The 18,797-nt window shown below is 41.5% G+C and overlaps 2 protein-coding genes across 4 annotated transcripts in view; both read left to right on the top strand.

Moving 5' to 3' along the window:
- Nucleotides 1-7,671, top strand: part of LOC110946945 (nuclear GTPase SLIP-GC-like) — a 67,415-nt gene extending 59,744 nt beyond the window's left edge. For all 3 annotated transcript variants that reach the window (XM_051941170.1, XM_051941171.1, XM_051941169.1), the window contains 11 exons: nt 470-557; nt 812-899; nt 1,035-1,156; nt 1,427-1,600; nt 1,690-1,838; nt 1,998-2,115; nt 2,301-2,409; nt 2,517-2,650; nt 2,902-2,983; nt 3,098-3,193; nt 5,675-7,671. In XM_051941170.1, coding sequence (XP_051797130.1) covers nt 470-557; nt 812-899; nt 1,035-1,156; nt 1,427-1,600; nt 1,690-1,838; nt 1,998-2,115; nt 2,301-2,409; nt 2,517-2,650; nt 2,902-2,983; nt 3,098-3,183 — 1,150 coding nt within the window. In that variant the 3' untranslated portion in view covers nt 3,184-3,193; nt 5,675-7,671. The remainder of the gene's footprint in view (nt 1-469; nt 558-811; nt 900-1,034; nt 1,157-1,426; nt 1,601-1,689; nt 1,839-1,997; nt 2,116-2,300; nt 2,410-2,516; nt 2,651-2,901; nt 2,984-3,097; nt 3,194-5,674) is intronic.
- Nucleotides 7,672-8,794: 1,123 nt separating this feature from the next.
- On the top strand, nt 8,795-18,112 carry LOC110971023 (nuclear GTPase SLIP-GC-like). The gene is given in 14 exon segments (XM_051941173.1): nt 8,795-9,024; nt 9,173-9,254; nt 9,366-9,478; nt 9,668-9,712; nt 9,827-9,865; nt 10,007-10,031; nt 10,133-10,222; nt 10,511-10,604; nt 14,701-14,917; nt 15,035-15,236; nt 15,239-15,321; nt 17,402-17,608; nt 17,710-17,885; nt 17,973-18,112. Coding segments are annotated over 13 exon segments (1,362 nt in total). The 5' UTR covers nt 8,795-9,024; nt 9,173-9,187; the 3' UTR covers nt 17,977-18,112.
- The last annotated feature ends 685 nt before the right edge of the window (nt 18,113-18,797 follow it).

Below are 18,797 nucleotides of genomic sequence, written 5' to 3'. Positions count from 1 at the left end.
GGTAACTGTGGAGTTAGATCTCCATGGTAACTGATGGAGTTAGATCTCCATGGTAACTGGTGCTGTGGAGCTAACCTGGTCCAGGTTCTGTTCAGAGTTCAGATTTAACCAGATGTTTCCCGATCATTCAGATTCTCTCTGATGACACTTGTTAAGAAAAATATAAAATGCAAAACGTCTTATGTATGGAATGTATAAATGTTAAAGTGCTCCAACAGCTGTCAGTAACTGCCTCTGTGTTTCCTCTAATTACCAAACCACTATTGGTTTCCTTGTAAGAATTCTAGGAATCCACAGACATGTAAAATAATCACCATTTGAATGTAAATGGAAGCATCTGTACTGATAAAGGATTAACAAAAGATCATTTACACTTTCATTCTGTCAGAGAAGTGAACATGAAACGTTTCAGGTTCCAGTGATCTAAACACTGCATAAAGTGCAGCCTGATGTATTTCTTCTCTCGTAGTGCAGATGTCCGTGCTCGCATCGTTCAAAGAAACGCCACAGCCAAGGAAGAAGTGATCGTAGAATATGGCAGTCTAAACCAGGTTAAGGTGAGTTTTATAGACTAACAGAAAACCTACACAGATTCATGGATGTAGTTACAGACTGGAACTGCAACCTGACAGCTGTGAGCTTCATAAGACCCTTTAATGAAGGCCCTCCTGCTCTGGCCCTCCTGTTGAACTTCTTTTCTTGTTACCGGTCATGATTCATGTACCCAGCTGCTGTAGGATGTAAAGCTGAGGGATCAATACAGTCTGTCCCATCTTATTTCCTGTCTCCTCTTTAAACCTGTTCTCCTCAGAAACACTTCAGTGATGACTGCTTCAAAGTGTTCACAGTGAGCTCTGATGAGTTCCTGAAGGGACAGCATCTAAATCCAGAGGACACTGGTAGGTAAAGGCTCCAGATGTGAACACCTGGACAGCAGAACATGTATAGCTCAAATTCATACTCTTTTTTTAGCAACTCACTGGAATGTAATATGAAAATTAAACAGAATATTCAAACTGCTCTTTTTTTCCCAGAAATACCCCAACTTCAGGATTTTTTGAAGGGTCTCAACGACTGTCACTCAGAGACATTAAACTATGTGACTGGAGCTTATGGGATTCTGTCTTTGATGCATGGAGCCAACTCTACAGAAGGGGTAAGAACGAGTAGTCCAGCCTCATTCACTGTCCTGTTACTGATATTTACAGAAAACAGTCATATTCAAATAAGGAGATATTAGTCAACTAAGATCATATTTAGTGAAAACGTGAGAGTTTAATTGCTACTACCTTAAATCTAGCTGGAGCAAGATTTTATTGGTAAAAGGTCTTCATGAAGTATGACGACTAAATCAAGATAGTCTGTCTATTAGTTAGCATTTATATATTCATTACTTTAATGATGAACATGTTGTTTTTAATTTCAGAATGGAAAGAAAACAGATGTTTGTGCAGAACTTGAAAATAATCTAAGCCATCAACTTGGTCAAGTCAAACAGGCAGTGGAAGACGCTCACAAGGCTTTTGAAACACGCCTGATTGAGGGCGTGGAAAAATCCCAAAGTTCATGTGAAAGGTCCATGAGCTCCTTCTTATATTCTGTATGTATTGGAATTATAAGCTTAAAGTAATTAAACTTTTTTTCGTGCGTATTTACAGTGTCTTTTTTCCTGTTTTGTCTCTGCCAAAGTCTGCCCGTGGTTTCCACAGGACATTGAAGTGTGTGGTTCAGAAAGATGGCGTCCACAAAACAACAAAAGGAAAACAAATAAACCTGAATGTGAAGTTAGCTTCATGGCTGACAGACGGCATCGATGAGGAGTTCAGGAAGACCTTCCCGTAAGAAGCCACTGAATCAGGACGTAAAAGCTGCTGTTGGATCAGTTTCCAACAATGGAGGATAAATAGAATTATATAGAATATTTAGTATTTTTATAGTAAAACACAAATATGTCAGTGATAGTTTTATCATCATTCTAACTTGATATTATGCTTTAGAAATGAAGGAAAATGTGGATCATTCAACGGCGTCATCAGTTCGTTTTCCCTGGACACAGAGAGGCTAATGAAGGAGAACCAGAGTCCCAAACTGCAGCTGATATTTCTCAAGACGGAGGTGAGATAAGAACTGCATCAGCCCGGTCTTATTAAATGTAAACGGGTCTCAGGTTATTTTCCAGATGAAGTGGACAGATCATGGCATGAAGCAGTCCGACCTGAGTGGATGAAATCAGGTCAAATCTGTCTTAGCATTACTTCATTTAAGAATATTGAACCTTTATTTTTGTTCATCTTCCATAGGAAGAAAAAATGAAGACAAAACTCAACAAAACCGTCCGGGAGCGTAAGAAAACCATCTACAACAGTCTGACAGAGACAATAGAGAAAACAATGCTGGACTGCTACAAAAGTAAGAAATGCAGTCATGACAAACAGCCTGTCAGTGTGATGATACACCTTTACATTATCACACGTGCATAAAAACACATTAAACAATACGTTGTTGTTTTATTGTAGGAGCAGCAGAATTTAGTGGACCGGACTCACTGAAATACATGAGAGACACTATTTTAGAGCATGTACGAGTCTCCAAGGACATGATGTTTGAGGAGGCTAAAGCTGCCATGTTGAAGCTGCTGAATGACCTGAAGGTTTGTTCTGTTTATTTTATGAACTATGATGAAACTGAAAACACACATTCACTGTTCACACGAAGGCTTTTTTGTGTTTAAATGGAAAATGTGTCGTTCTGAAAGATTCATAAGCTGCTAATAAACTGGATTATTTTAGCAGTAATTATTATTCACAGACTTCCAGAAATCTACAGGTGGTTAATTCATTTGTGATTCAGTTATTCTTGAACACTCAGTGATGACTGATACAGATTTTGGTTGTGAATTAGGAGGAGATCCTGAAGACACTGCAGGAAACTTTGGAGGAATCCATTGAGCTCTCACTAAAGACAGATGACAACTCAATCCCAGGTAACAGGAACATTTCAAAGTCAACTCATTGATGTAGAACTCTTAGAATCCTGTAAATAAACCATCAATGTTCAAGAAGTCAACACATTACTAGTAAGTGTTTTGTTATTTTAGATGTTCCAGATGAACTTGAGAAGGTGTTGAAATACTACAATGAACTGAAAGACAACTCAAAGGAATTGATTTTCCAATTGGGGTAAAACGTTGAATGTAAGTATAATATATTTTTAAAGAGCCTTGATTTTAAACAGTTTTTGTTCCACATAATGTTAATAAAACCTTTAATTAGAGCAGAGCTGATGTCCATGACACTGTAGGGGGTACTATGTTATGATTTATAGCTCTCGTTATCAATAATTGGGGCACCACCCTAGATTCCTGGGAAATAATTAGCATTCATAAAAAACTTAATATTAATAAAAATTTTGATCAATCTCATATCAAAAAGTCTTGAATCCTCGGTTAAATTGACCACATTCTACACAAAGAAACACTCAAAACTGTAATTTGGTCTAAAATGAAGTATTTATTAACTATTCTATTAAAATAATGACAAGTGAACTATATACAATGTAGATATGGTGTGTGTGTGTGCGTGCATCTACGTGTGTCTGTGGAATGTGCGTGTGTGTGTGTGTGTGTGTGTGTGTGAGAGAGAGGTTTGGGTGTGTGTGTAGAGTGGGAGACTGGAGATATGGTGAGAAAAGAGCCAGAGCTAACTTGACGACGTAACCGGTAATTTGGATTAAGAATTAATAATTTGTAAACGAATAAACTGATTAAATGAATTAATTGACCAAGCGGTTAGTACATCACCCATAGAATGGAATCAGAGCAAACTCAGCTGGAGTTACTGAAGTGGAACCGTCTTGAGCTGGGACTATACGAGCCTGTAACGCTGTACCACGCCTCTGGACATCTTTGGTTCCCAAAGGTGGTATGGTCTTCTGGCACCGTTTCGTTGTCCTGCTGTTGGTTGATCGGTTCCGCCCAAATGGACCTGTTCCAGCAGGTCTCCGGAGGTCACAGCTGAATGGCACTTGATTTAAAATGATGGGGCGGCATGGCTCAGTGGGTAGAGTGGCTGTCTCGCAACCGGAGGGTTGCGGTTCAATCCTCGGCCCATTGAGCTCATTTCGAAGTGTCCCTGAGCAAGACACCTAACCCCTAATTGCTCCTGATGGGTCGTGGTTAGCGCCTTGCATGGCAGCTTCCTCCATCAGTGTGTGAATGTGATGTATCATGTAAAGTGCTTTGGATAAAAGCGCTATATAAATACAACCATTTACCATGGTTTTCAGGCTTAGCTGAGTGAAAAACAGGAAGCTGGATGTAAAACCGCCAAATTAAGAGAAGGAAATGCTGTTCTGAATCTGTTCTTCAGATTAAAACGAATAAAATTGGCTTAAAATGAGCTTAATGTCGAGCTTTAAGTTACAAAAAGTAAAAAGGATAAAATAGTTAAACTTAGAACTTTAGAAGATAAAAAAACAACGCGCTTTAGAAGGAAATAAGGAGAGACCCAGACATGGGTCTCCAGAGATGGAAGAAGGAAGAGAGAGCGGACCAAGCAGTCTAGACGCGTTTTTAGAGGTGGAGAAAGGAACCTTTCAGCGCGAACCTCTGGGTAGTAATACAACTCTCTTTGTTCTCAAAGAGGAGAGATGGAGAGAGATGGAAAACTACTCCAGAAGGAATTAAAACATTGGGATATTAAACGATTAAAACGCGATCTGTCTATTCCTTCACCATATTCAGTTGTGTGAAAGTGAAACGTGTGTAGATTAATGCATATGTTCATATTATGTGAATTATTTCATTCATAACTATATGTTTATGACATTAAAAATTTATATCACAGTGAAAATATAACAAGTCATACATATGAGAAAGAATAAACACAATTGTCATCATTCAACCTAAATAGAGAGAAACTTCAGAGATTAATAAGGAAAAAAGGGGAAATCACATTAAACCTCAAAAATCAATAAATCCACTTCTGTGAAAGATAAAATCGTCAAATTTGAATATGTCATAGGTGAAGGGCTTCCTGTCACTTTGGTGACCCTGAAAATTCAAAATACATATCAGAAATATGAATTTTGTCCTCAGTGTCCTTTGTATCAGTAAAAGAGAGAGTCTCTGTCTCTGTTCTTCGTGTGCTCTTCTGCAGCAGGGTCATAAATTTTATGACTTTGGAGCCAGGCAGCGATGTCTCTGAGAGTGCATTCCTGAGAGGGGAGGGGGGATTTGGTTAGAGCAAAAATAAGGTGTTTGTCCAACAAAACATTTAAGCATAAAGTGATAGTTATTGTCTTTCCAAAAAGAACAGGTTCTTCCAGGTGCAGGGATCTCCATCCCTCAGCAGAAGGTCTGAATGTCCTCTTTCCTGTGAATGAAAGTGCACAAGATACAACTGTCCCAATCTCCAGTAATGAGTGTTGGTCAGAGCTGAAGAGAGGGAGCTTATCTGAGTTTTGATCAGCTCAGGAATTCCAGGGCCTTCGCAGTATTCCTACAACACATACACAGGGACATCTGAGTGAAGCTGCTGCTAAAAACTAAACCATCAGATTTAGTGTTCCAGTGTGAACCGTTTCAATCAGATGTTGAGTCCTGACTGATGTGACTGTTTTCCATCATTGTTCAATGTTACAACATGTCTGTCCATCCGTCTGTCTGTTGTTTCAGCTTCCATCAGTGGACAGAAACATCAGAGGCCAGGTCGTCCACTGAACATCTCTGAGGATCACTGACTCAACACAGGACACTCTGGATTGAGTCGGTTTCTATGTACGCTTTAATGCTTTTGTTTGATTTGATCTTTGACTTTGTTTTTATGAATTTTGTGCTGAGAGATTAAGAGATTTTTTGTAAGTTTTTTTCTTTTATTGATTCCAGTCTAGAGGCAACTTAAAAAGTAGAGAGAGATGAAATGCAAAGAGCCCTGGTTGGATTTGAACCAGCGATGTTGTGGTTTTCATCATAAAGGTTTTAAGGATTGAACTGTTCTTTTCTTGTTTTCCAGTATTGTGTTTGCATGTTTTCTGACTTTAGTGTGGGTTCATTGGGATAGGAGCACTGCAGCTTCAGGGATTAGATCAATGTGTGTCATTTTAACCTTGAATCACTCCTTTTCTGTACGTCGTGTAAATCAGGTACAGTGCCTTCTTTCAGAGTGATGTGCATTTAAAAATGTGCTTTTGAATGCTAATTGATGGAATGTGCAGATTGCATTGAGGACAGTTACCTTCCTGTGCCAGATAAGACAAAATGTAAAGCTATCCTCCCATGTCAGGAGAAAGAGAAACTATTCAGAACAAAGAGAATTCTCACATGTCATAAGAAGTGTATAAAAATTGATATTTGTCTTGTTGGGGGAGGTTATGAATGCCTTTTTGAGGAAAAACACCTGGTAATGAGTTTAAATCCATCTTTATTGTAGAACAAAAAGATATCCTAGCTTTATTTTTCTGTGGGATTTGACTTCTTGCGGCTACTGGCATTTTATGAAATACCACTATTATGCTCAAAATATTTCCAGAGAACGTTCAGTATGCATCCTTGTATGTCTGGCACATGAAAGACTCATTCAGCTTAAGACCTAATGTAAGGGGAGCTGCTCCACGGCCAAGCTAAAGTCTCTCAGTGACCTGCCTGTTAGAACCTTCAGGTTGTCACCAAACTGTTCAGGAGGAAACATCGTCAGTGTTGAACATCCTGAGGACATAACTTGTTCTGGGTAGTGGTACTGAGGTATCTATGGCATCACTTCATCTCTTCTTCTCTTGGTCTTTAGGTCATCTGCTGTATTCTGCAGCTACTCATCAACATGGGTCCACTTTGGGCCTTCAGTTGCTCCAAAATCCTGGATTTTCTGTTCTCAACATGCAGCAGATTAGCCTCCTTCTTTCTAAGCCCAGCGGCTCTAGGATCTTCTGGCGTTTATTCCAGTCTGCAGCGGTACTGTCCAGGATCTTGACCACTGGACTCATTTCACAGAAATCACTCGAGGCGTCTTTCTTACGGAAGTCTTCAGTCAGCTTCAGGACATCGCCATGAGAGGCAGTGTCCAAACTGGGCTTCTCCTTCAGCCTCTGATCAGTGTCCCCTCAGTGCCTTTCCAGCTGCATGTTGTGAACAGAAGCTGAGTCGATATTCTGGGCCTGTTCAATCACTGGATATTGTGGATAAAAAAAACATAGTAGTGTGTTTATGATATGGACAAAATGTTAAGAAAATGACGCTTAAAAACAGCCACTAGTGACTTACAGCAATGCAAACAATATGATACATGGAGAATTCTGGGTATTGTGAATGGTCATATGGTAACTAATGATTGTTTATGCTCTATGAAGTGTTTTCCTTCAAATCTTATAGACATCCACCAGTCAAATGAGTAATTGTCTGTTTGGTTACACAACGGCCTGCATGTTGTTGGTGATAAACTCTCCATTTTAATGTACAAATCTGTGGTTTTCACATATACGCCAGCAGCCAAGAGAAGCCGACTCCAAATACAAAATAAAGGTGAAAATTTGAGTTTTTACGGATATGTGGTTAATTTGAACTCATCACCAGAATTTTCTAGAATTACAGCCCTCCTCTACTCTTACATCCCATAACCTGGTGATGTGTGAGGTTCTTGCCACTGCCTGAATAAAGAGACGCTGAATTCATGATCCTCATTTTGAGAGTGTGATTCTTTGTCACTCCCATTAATATAAACATACACAGTTAAGACATTTAGAGGGTATTAAATCATAACGGACCACCACCCCGTCTACATCAACCCTACATTTAACATCTGGAAAAGAAGACCTGGTACCTCTCAAGTCATCTTATGTGGAAGATTAACTTTACATTTTCTTACATTTACATAAATATTAGCCAACCCACATTCAAATTCTTTTAGAGAATCCAGACACATTTTACTGGGGGGGAGGAGGGCAGTGTTTAATCACAGGGGCACATTAACAAATGACAATGATATCTAAGCACTAAAAACATTTATTCTGCTTTATATTAAAAACAAGCAAACATTTAATTTATTATACAGTCTATAGTGACGTACTGACGTTTTGCAGTGACGCAATGACGTGCCCTTGACAACTGAAAAGCAAAGCGGTTCTTAGTAGACATGAGATTTGAATGAACTAGCAGCTGGTTCTTCTTGGTGGAGAAGGCAGCCATGTCTCCTCTCTGGGGGGGAGGATGTGACGGGAACAAAGAGGAAGAAGGCGGGTTTAAGCCAAACCTTAACAACACGTAGAAGCGAAACTTAACTCCAGACCAGATGGATATCCAGTCGCTGCTGCTCTGAGGTGAGAAAAAAAATTATTTCAAAGCAGGATTTCCCTCAAAGTGTCGCAGAGAGTGCAGCTGAGTTGTAGGAGAGTTCTGTGAGGACAGCGCTGAGTTTCTGTTTTCCTGACGGGACTTCTGTCTGTTGGAGGAGGCTGGATTTATTTCATTTGAGCGCAGTGAAGCTTTCAGTGGTTGTTGGATGCTAATGTCTCATTGCAAAGCTCATATTTGCTGTGGTTTCACTTCCATCAGTGTTTTTATTTAACAGCAACATTTCCTGTCTGAACTTTACTTTCACTGACCTACTGGAATGAGATCGTCTCTGATTTTTTTGTTCATTGCTTGATTTTTATCAGTTAATAAAGTCTGTGACAAGTTATTTTCTGTTAACCTGTTGTGAGATCAAAGAGAGGAAGCTGGGGGTGCAGTCTGCAGAGAATAAACCGCTTCTTCTATAACATCATAAACCATACATTTCCTGTTCATCGGTTCATTTCCTGGTCTGTCTCTGACTGCAGGTTTATTCCTGCTGCCTCTCTCATAGAGTTTATTTTGTTCTGATCTGTTCCTTTTTTATAGAACTCTCCTGTTTCTCACCTCCTGTTGTTCCTGAACTGTTGCTGCTGTATTTTTTCCTCATGTCTTTGGCTGCCTGTTGCAGGTCTGTGTCTCTCTACTGACGTCGCCCTCCTGAACTCCTCACCTGCTCTGGTCTGCGTTACCTTCAATATCAGGTGAACCATTTAAGCTTCAATCACACCTCAGAGCTGATTCATCTTCCTGTATAAGCTCCATGTAAATGCAGTTAAGGGGTAATTAATCACAACACTCTGAAATGTTGAGCAGTAATGATTGATGACAACATTTTCATTTATCTTTCAGTTCCTGTTCTTGGTCATGGATGACTTTGTTTGTAACAAACTGACTGAATGGGGTCTTAGTGAGCTCATTGATAGATTTAAAGGTAAAGTATGACCATATATAATTGCTTTGTACAGTATTATTCATTATTGATGTGATCTGCCAATAATGAAACATAACATGACAAAGATTGAACTAAATGTCTCAACTACAGATCATAGCATGGACAAGGAAAGTCTGTATGATCTTGATGATCAAGACATTAAAGACTTGATCCCAGAAGTGGGACCAAGAGCAAAATTCAAGAAGAGACTGAAGCAGTTAAAGGTAATGTTCTGCATCTGAAGATATTCTGCTCACTTTAACATTTGGTGTCATAAACCTCACTAATGTAGATGAATGCTGTTACAGGGAACTTTTATTCAAATTATGATGATGTCTATGGATAAAAGTTTAGAGTATCTCAGTGACAATAATATTATTTACAAAGATTTTTGATGATCTTTTTGTCACCAGGAAGAACAAAACACAAATCAGGAAGCAGCAGATTCTTCTGTTCCAGTGAGTTAGTTACAGTTTTATTCTGATTAGACAGGATTTATTAAACAGATTCTATTTCCATTTTCTGCTCAAACTTTTCCATGACTTTACACTTGCATTAAATGATTTCTGCAGAGTCAACAGGAGCGTGAAGAAGCAGCTGATTCAGTTCAGGTAAGGATGAATTTTACATGTGATGAGTGGACATGCTGATATTCTGGACTGTAGAAGTACAAAGTCGTGTAAACAGCCAAAATATTTTGTAAAGTTTCTTGATTAAATTCTGTTTAACAATAAGTTCATATTCATGTTCAGGTTTTACCATCAACAAGTTCTCAAGGTGAGACACACAGCCTCTTATTGATTATAAAATATAAAAATGATTCTCCTAAGGAGACACAGAGGACAGGAAACTAACCTAACTTCTTTTGTTTTAATCAGGGAAGAGAAAGTTGGATGTTAAAGATCAATCCAGCAAATGGAAATCACCAAATAAACGACAATGTGGCAATGAAAGACAATCATACACAGGTAACTACATTTTTCTGAAAATTGTCAACGACCAGCTGATTTCTGGTTAAACTTCTCTGCAGTGCAAATATTTTCTCGTTGGCTTTCTGATGTCTGAGGCACTTATGATGTTTGTATGTATGATCCACTCTAAGGCATCCTACATTTACTTTGTAGAGAAAATTCCTCTCATGTTTCACATTTCTTTTCTTTCTTTCCTTCTTTTTTAAAAGTTCATGACTCTGTGCAGTGATTGAATAAACTGGTTCATGCTTCTATCTAAATAGTTCTTTATTGTTACACCAACAGAAGCATTCATACTGTCTGAAGTGAAAGACCTAATGGAATTGGTCCTTGAAAGACTACAACACCAAGACAACACGAAGCTCAATGCTTTCCTGAGGTTAGTATTAAGTTTTCCTGGTCTACTTTTGCCTTCTTTTAAAAGAGAGTCCTGAGACCAAGGTCCCCGATTGATGGATAGATTGCACAGTGTCGTTTTTTTACATTTTCATTGCACAGTCAGTGGATGAACTGAACTACTGGGAGCAGGCTTGATTGTAAAGTCTGACTGCAACAGGAAGGAAGAACCTGCAGTGTCTCTCCTTTAGGGTGCTTTCACACCTACGCCTTTTGGTCCGCTTAAAGCGGACTGGAGTCGGCAACACCTGCAAGTATGGTTCGTTTGGGCTGGTGTGAAAGCAGACAGATTTTTTTTTGGTTCAGACTAAAGAACCGGACCGAGACCACCTCCCGAAGGTGGTCTCGGTCCGGTTCTATGTGAACTCCAATTCGGTTCGCTCCTGGTGAGAACACAAACCTGTCTCCATTCGGACCGGCTTGATGGCGCAGCAGACTTTTTGGTCTATGGGAGCATCGCCCGCTTTCTCCAATAACGTCTTGCAATGCATCTTCTCCGTGCCAAAAACGACTGTGTAATGTTCTCGTACCGAATGCGAGCTTCATGCTGGAACAACAGCAGTATTTGTGCTTGCTGCATAAAGCAATGATACGAATATATGGCAACAAGAACGAACAGGAGAGCATAGTTCATTGTTTACGAATAAACCTCGAGCCATGGAATAAACACAGCCTCTTGTTTTCTTCCGGGATTTTTCCCTCTTCACGTGCTGCGCCAATCAGCGTTCACCTACGTCATCTAAAACACCTTATTTTGTGAACAGCACCGCCAAACAACTGGGGGGAGATATAACATTCATCGTAGTTGGTTCAACTGCGAAAACACTGGTGTGAATGTGAACCGAACCAGTTGAAAATAGCAACATTGTAACAACTTTTGGGTCCAAACGAACCACTCTAACGGACTAACAGGTGTGAAAGCACCCTTAGACACCACGGGTGAAACAGTCTGTCACTGAAGGAGCTGCCCAGTGATCTTACCGTTTCCTGCAGGGGGTGGGAGGTGTCCTCCATGATAGACAACAGCTTTGTCATCATCCTCCTGTCTCCAACAAGCTCCACAGGATCAAGGGAGCAGCCCAGGACAGAACTGGCTTTCTTTACCAGTTTGTTGAGTCTCTTTCTGTGATGCTGCTGCTCCAGCAGACCACTCCATACATGATGGCTGATGCCATCACAGAATCGTAGACAGTCCTCAGAAGTGCTCACTCCACCCCAAAGGATCTCAGTTTTCTGAGCAGGTGGAGGATGTCTTGACCCTTCTTATAGAGTGTGTTGATGTCAACAGTCCAGTCCAGTTTATTGTTTAAGTGAACACCCAGGTACCTGTATCTCAATGTCTGTTTCTTGGATGTTCACTGGTGTAGGAGAAGTGTGTCTGTTCCTGCTAAAATCCACCATCAGCTCCTTTGTTTTCACCGCGTTGATCGAGAGACAGTTCAGCAGGAACCAGTCCACAAAGTCCCAGCTGAGTTCTCTGTACTCCTCCTCATCTCCATCCGTAATGAGGCTGACGATGGTGGAGTCGTCAGAGAACTTCTGAAGATGACAGTTTGTGGTGTGTTGAGAAAGGTCTGCAGTGTAGAGGGTGAAAAGAAAGGGGCAATGACAGTCCCCTTAAGGACCTCGTACTGCAGACCACAGTGTCAGACACACAGTCCCCTGCCCTCACAAACTGTGGCCGGTTGGTGAGGTAATCTAGCAGTCACATTGTGAGGTGAGAGTTCACTCCTGTCTGCTCGAGATGGTCCCTCAGAAGGGACCGGCTTAATGGTGTTGAAGGCCCCGGCGAAATCATAAAACATGATTTTCACAGTGCAGGAGGTAGATCACTGCACCATCAATGCCAATGCTGGGCTGGTACTCAAACTGCAGTGGGTCCATTGATGAGCTCACCAGGGGTTGCAGATGACGAAGGACCAACCTCTCCAGGGTCTTCATCAGGTGGGATGTTTGTACCACCGGCCTGTAGTGGTTGAGGTCCTTTGGGTGCGATATCTTCAGCACCGGTACCACGCAGGACGTCTTCCACAGTTGTGATATTCTCCCCATGTTCAGGTCTAAGTTGAAGACATGCTCCACAACCCCGCTCAGTTGATCTGCCCAGGATGTCACGAGCCTGGAGCTGATGCCATCTGTACCTGTGGCCTTCCTGATCTTCAATCTGCTCAGTTCTCTCTTCACCTGAGATGTTGATAGAGACAAGTTATGGCAGGGGGGCTGTGTGCTGGTTGTGAGTGTGGGGCCCTGTGGAGGAGGGGAGGTGTGATGGTAGGAGAACTGTGGAGCTGTAGGGAGGGGAATACAGCGGAGGTGGTGCAGTCAGCAGGAGGTGGTGCAGTCAGTAGGAGGTGCAGACAGATGCATTGGTGGCTGCTGCAGGGTGGACTGGTCCGGGGGAGGGGTGGCTGGCTGTTTAAACCTGTTAAAGAAGGTGTTCAGATCATTCACCCACTCCTGGTCCTTTTTCAGTTCCGTCTAGGGATCTTTGTGGCTAGAGATGGTTTTCAGGGCCCTCCAGACCCCGCTGACATTATTTTGCAGCAGCTGATCCTCCATCCTCTTCCTGTAGCTGCATTTCCCCTCTCTGATCTTCCTCCTCAGTTCTCTCTGTGCAGATCTCATCTCCTCCTTGTCTCCTGACCTAAAAGCCCTACATTTGTCCTTTAGGAGAGCCTTTATATCAGAAGTAATCCAGGGTTTGCTGTTAGCAAAACAGTCCTGGTGGGCACAGTGTAATCCACACAGAAATTCATATAGTCGATGCTGCAGTGTGTGAGGTTGTTGATGTCCTCCCCATGATCCTCACAGAACACTTTCCACATAGTCATGTGAAAACAGTCCTTGAGATCCTCCTAAGCTTCCTCGGATCATCTCTTGACTGTGCGGGTAACAGCTGGCTGCCTGTGTACCAGAGGTTTGTACACAGTAAGGAGGTGAACCAGGTTGTGATTTGATTTACCAAAGGGTAGAAGAGGAGATGATGTATAAGCCTATGCTTCCTTGGTTTTTGCCATAAAAAAGACCCAGTATTTTATTGTCTCTGGTGTGGCAGGTGACATACTGTGTGAAGGTGTGGGTAGTGTGGACGATGGAGAGGCATGGTTAAAGTCCCCAGTAATAAGGAAGAGGACCGGTGGGTGCTGTCTGTAGCCTGCTGGTAACTCTATGTAGGACATCACAAGCAGAGCTGGCGTTAGCAGAGGGGGGAATGTACGCAGCTATCGCGATAATGTGATAATTCCGTTGGGAGATAGTAAGGTCTCATGCTAATGGCCTGAAGTTTTAAGTGCTTGCTGCAAAGTTTTTTCTTGATAGTGACAAGTCCAGGGTTACACCATCTATCGTTAACAAACCCAGCAACTCTCCCTGCTTTCTTCTTACTGCTCTCATTCACAACTAAAGCCATCCAATGCAGTGTAAGAATCCGTTGTTTACTTCATTAACCAGGTCTCCATAGCATGATGCTACACTGCTGGTATTCCCGCTGGTATTGTGTTAGCACCGTAAGCTCGTCCATCTTGTTGCTGATGGATCTTACATTCCCAGTGATGACTGAGGGGAGGACGGGTTTGTATCATTTCCTCCTGTTGGGGCATTCTGTGAGGCCTCTCATCGGTTAGCCTCGCAGTGCTACGGAGGGCTAACAGCTGGTCTCTAGAGTAAACAGCGGGCTCACCACTGTGCGCTGGATCTGCTATCACCGATGTGAACAGAAGATTGAAAGAAACAGAGCAAACTGCACAAATTTTGTGTCCATTATTGAGACTAATCACTGGTGCAACTTCACCAAAAAGAATGCAAGAGGAAAGCGAAAATAAACAGAAAAAAGATACTCGATGAGGAAGCGCTGCTGTAACTAGCTGCCACTAGAGCGGCGCCATCTTACAAAAGTTCATAACAATGAATATTGCTCAGAAAAAGATCAGAAATTGTTCTATATCCATTTAAAAATGAATATCACCACCTCTAAATGAAGCTTCAGCAGGCTGGCTACAGATAGATGTCTTCTTGAGTTTGACACATTTTCAGTGTTTGAATATTTCTCACATGACTTAACTTAGTTCAATTTCTAACAGGACTAAAATCCATGATTTGGAGACAGACAAGAGGGAACTGATCGGTGTCTTTGGCAAAACTGGGGCTGGAAAGAGCTCTTTGATAAACGCCATCATTGGAGAGGAGGATCTGTTGCCTACTGGAGAGATTGCTGCCTGTACCTCAGTCATGATTAAAGTGGAGGCAAATATACGTAACTCAAAGTATGAAGCAGACATCGAGTTCATTGAACCAGAGGTACAGCAAGCTGTGAATGTGTTTATGTTTACTGGAAACTAATTGATGAAACTGCAATTACTGGTTTCACTGCAGACTATTTAATAAAACTAAGATGTAATGATATTTGTTCTTTAGGACTGGAGAGATGAGATGTGGTCAATGGCAGAGTTTCATGGTAATAGTAGAGATCAGGAACAGGAAGATGATAAGAATGGTGACGATGACGACGACAACAACAGCTACGACTACGGTGATGACGACGACGATAACGACTACAATGAACCCGGTGATGATGAAAAGCTGTCAGCGGTGTATGGAGAGGAATGGAGGGACAAAACCCTGAAAACCTCATTGAAAACAGACATTTCAAAGAAATCCCAGAGTTCCTCCAATCCAAGAAGAAGACTCTGACATTTCAATCAGTAAGATATAAATTATTTATTACTTCATAGCAAGAATTCTTGCCATTCAGTTCAATTAAATTTTATTTATATAGTGCCAGTTACAGGACAAATTGTCTCAAGACGCTTTACAGAACCCATATGCCTGAACCTCCAGAGCAGCCCTAAAGCAACAGTGGCAAGAAAAAAAATTCCCTTTTAATGGAAGAAACCTTGAGCAGAACCTGACTCTTTATGTGGGGGGACCCATCTGTCTGCTGGCTGGCGTTTTGAGAGGGACGGAAGAGGTAGAGAGGTAGAAGGGGAGATGGAGAGGCCATCAATATGATGGCATGAAATATTATGTATTCACAATTTATTCAGGCTCACAGCTTAGCCTTTTTAGATTGGTTAGGTTCAGCCTCAGAAGTACAACATCAGTACCTCAGCTGGTTGAGTGGGCAGCCCATAAACAAGGACTATCGTCCTCGACACAGCGGTCGTGGGTTTGAATCCAACCCACGGCCATTTGCTCTCCTCCCCATGTTTCCCGTCTCTCTATCCACTGGCCTATGTAAGAGAGCCTAAAAAGGCCATAAAAAATAAGGAAGAAGTACAAACATGGACATCAGAGACTAAAAAGTCTTCTGCACAGTCAGTCCCAGCTGTGTACTTTTTTGTGCTCGAGCACTTCACCTCACTCTAACGGGGACAGCTGCTGCTAAACTTAGACTGTTTCTGCTGCTTCGTGATGAAAATAAAATGTTTCTGCTGGTACCTGTTCAGAAAAAAACAAGAATACAGATTTATAAATGTTAACTAGCTGTTGCTGTTAAGGTTCCTGTTCTAGTGTTATGATCGTGGCTCTGGATTCTGAGGGTAACTTGATTTCTATAACAAATCAGATCAAATGTTAATGCCCTTGCAGTGTCCAGTGGCTTTGGTTTTATTTGATTTGATTACATTAATGTTTAAATTGAGATTTACAACAAATGTTGTAACTGCTACTGTGTAAAGGGAAGACTGCTGTTAAAAAGCACTTTATTTAAAGTATCTGCAACCAAATGTGATTGTATTTTGTGTGGAATACACTACTACTATTCATTATTTAATTTTACGCATAACAATGCAATTCATCACAGAAAATCACACGATTAATCGCAATTAAAAATTTAATGATTGCCCAACACTATTGCTTGCATTTCTTATTTATTTCAGGCCAACGAGCTATCTGCAGAATTAGTCAAATACACAAGAAGTAAAGGTAAGAAAAATAAAAAACATGCTGAGGTTAATTGGTTACTCTAAATTGCCCGTAGGTGTGAATGTGAGTGTGATTGTGTGTCTGTATATGTAGCCCTGTGACAGACTGGTGACCTGTCCAGGGTGTCCCCTGCCTTCACCAGAGTCAGCTGGGATAGACTCCAGCACCCCCATGACCCTAGTGAGGATAAAGCGGTGATAGAGATGGATGGATGGATGGAGAATTTCAATAAATAAAAAAACCATGAAATCAGAATCAGGAATTCCAGATTTGAGATGGAGTCTCTCTTATTTAAACCTCCAACATCTAGGGTTTAGTGTTCCTTCACCATTGCAGTGTGATATCCTCAGTACAAGATCTACAGAGCTCTCTAAAGCCTTCAGAAAACAGGTTGATGAGTCTGGCAATGACAAAATATTTACTCTAAGTAAAATCATTCACAAGTAGAGATGATTTCACTGAATAGTAGTTTGTCCAGGACTGGTCCAGAAAATTCAGGCTAAGAGCAGAAGGGCTGATACAAAAATAAGTCTCCAAGAACCCCAACATTTCTGACAGAAGCTGAAGGCAACTCTGGAACTGGTGGTGTCAAACTGCATGTGTCTACACTCAGAAAGAAAATGTACGAAATGGAAGTTGTGCCACAACATTAGAGCAAAGTGTGGTGGACAAGAATGAATAAAGTCTGAAATTTCTACTATAAAGGGACCAAGATTAACTTGTGAGGCCAGGAGTGTGCTTACTTTCCCTCAGAATATTTGATCTGTTAATATTTTTGTTGAATAAATGAAAATGGTGTAATGTTAATTTTCAGGGAATAATGAATTGTCCTATATGACCTAACTGTATTTATTGCAGGCCAAAGAGCTATCTGCAATATTAGTCAGATACACAAGAAGTGCCTCCAGTGACGGAGAAGGTAAAGAAGTAATGAGGTGGTTTTGGCCACTGGTGAAGTGTGTGACTGTCAAGGTGCCAAATAATGATCTTCTCCAACACGTCACACTGGTGGACCTTCCTGGAAACGGAGACCGGAACAAGAGCAGAGACAAAATGTGGAAAGGGGTAATTCATCCTCATGTACTGCTGTTAAACATTATTGTGTTTTATGCGAACTGTAATGGCATCTTTTTACAAAACAATTAACATGGTATTAAACCCTTTAGATTGTTGGAGATTGTTCTACTGTGTGGATCGTGACCAACATTAGTCGAGCAGCATCAGAAAAAGAAGCCTGGGAGATCTTGGAGAGTACCTGCAGCCTCATGGGAAATGGTGGCCAGTGTCAGCAAATTCACTTTATCTGCACCCATTCTGACCGTATTGCACGTTCAAAAGATCAGTAAGTCAATTAAATTTAACATCTAGATTTGCCCCTGATGCATGCAAATGACAAAGACCCAGTATTTTATTGTCTCTGGTGTGGCAGGTGACATACTGTGTGAAGGTGTGGGGTGTGTGGACGATGGAGAGGCATGGTTAAAGTCCCCGGTAATAAAGAAGAGAGCCTGTGGGTGCTGTGTCTGCAACCTGCTGGTAACTGTGTAGGACATCACAAGCAGAGTTAGTGTTAGCAGAGGGGGAACGCAGCTATCCCAATTACGTGAGAAGTTCCTCGGATTTCAAATTTCCGATGGGTGGTGACTCCAGCAGGTCTGCCCCTTGTTGCCGATCTTGTTTGTGTTCATTGACAGGATCTCAAGCCAAACCCAGGATGAGGGGGGTGTCCAGTGTGGGACTGGGATGAGAGTCGAGAGCTCTAAGTCCGAGGCCATGGTTCTCTGCCAGAAACTGGTGTATTGCTCCCTCTGGGTTGAGGGCAGTTGTATCCCCAATTGAAGGAGTTTAAGTATCTCATGAAAATGAAGGTTGAGTTGGACAGGCAGCTTAATGCAGCATCCATGCATTATACTGAACTGTCATGGAGAGCTGAGCTAGAAGGCAAAGCTCTTGATTTTAAGGTATGTCCGCCGGGGAGGACACCACTGGATCCACAACCAGCTGGAGGGGTTATATAACTCATCTGGCCTGGGAGCCTCTTGGGATCCCCCACCAGGAACGAGACAGCATTGCTGGTTAGAGGGACGTCTGGAATGACCTGCTTCACCTGCTGCCTCTGTGACCTGACCATGGATAAGCATGCTCACAGCGAAATATTTAGACTTCTATTATGTTAGACAAGTGGACTGTATGAACAAAATACAACAATTTCAGGTGTCAGTGATACAAACATTGCATGAGATGCCACTTAATA

Source organism: Acanthochromis polyacanthus, chromosome 21, assembly GCF_021347895.1.
Source record: "Acanthochromis polyacanthus isolate Apoly-LR-REF ecotype Palm Island chromosome 21, KAUST_Apoly_ChrSc, whole genome shotgun sequence".
NCBI classification, from domain to species: Eukaryota; Metazoa; Chordata; class Actinopteri; family Pomacentridae; genus Acanthochromis; species Acanthochromis polyacanthus.
Note: the sequence above shows the minus strand (reverse complement) of the source record. Positions and strands in the feature narration are given on the sequence as shown.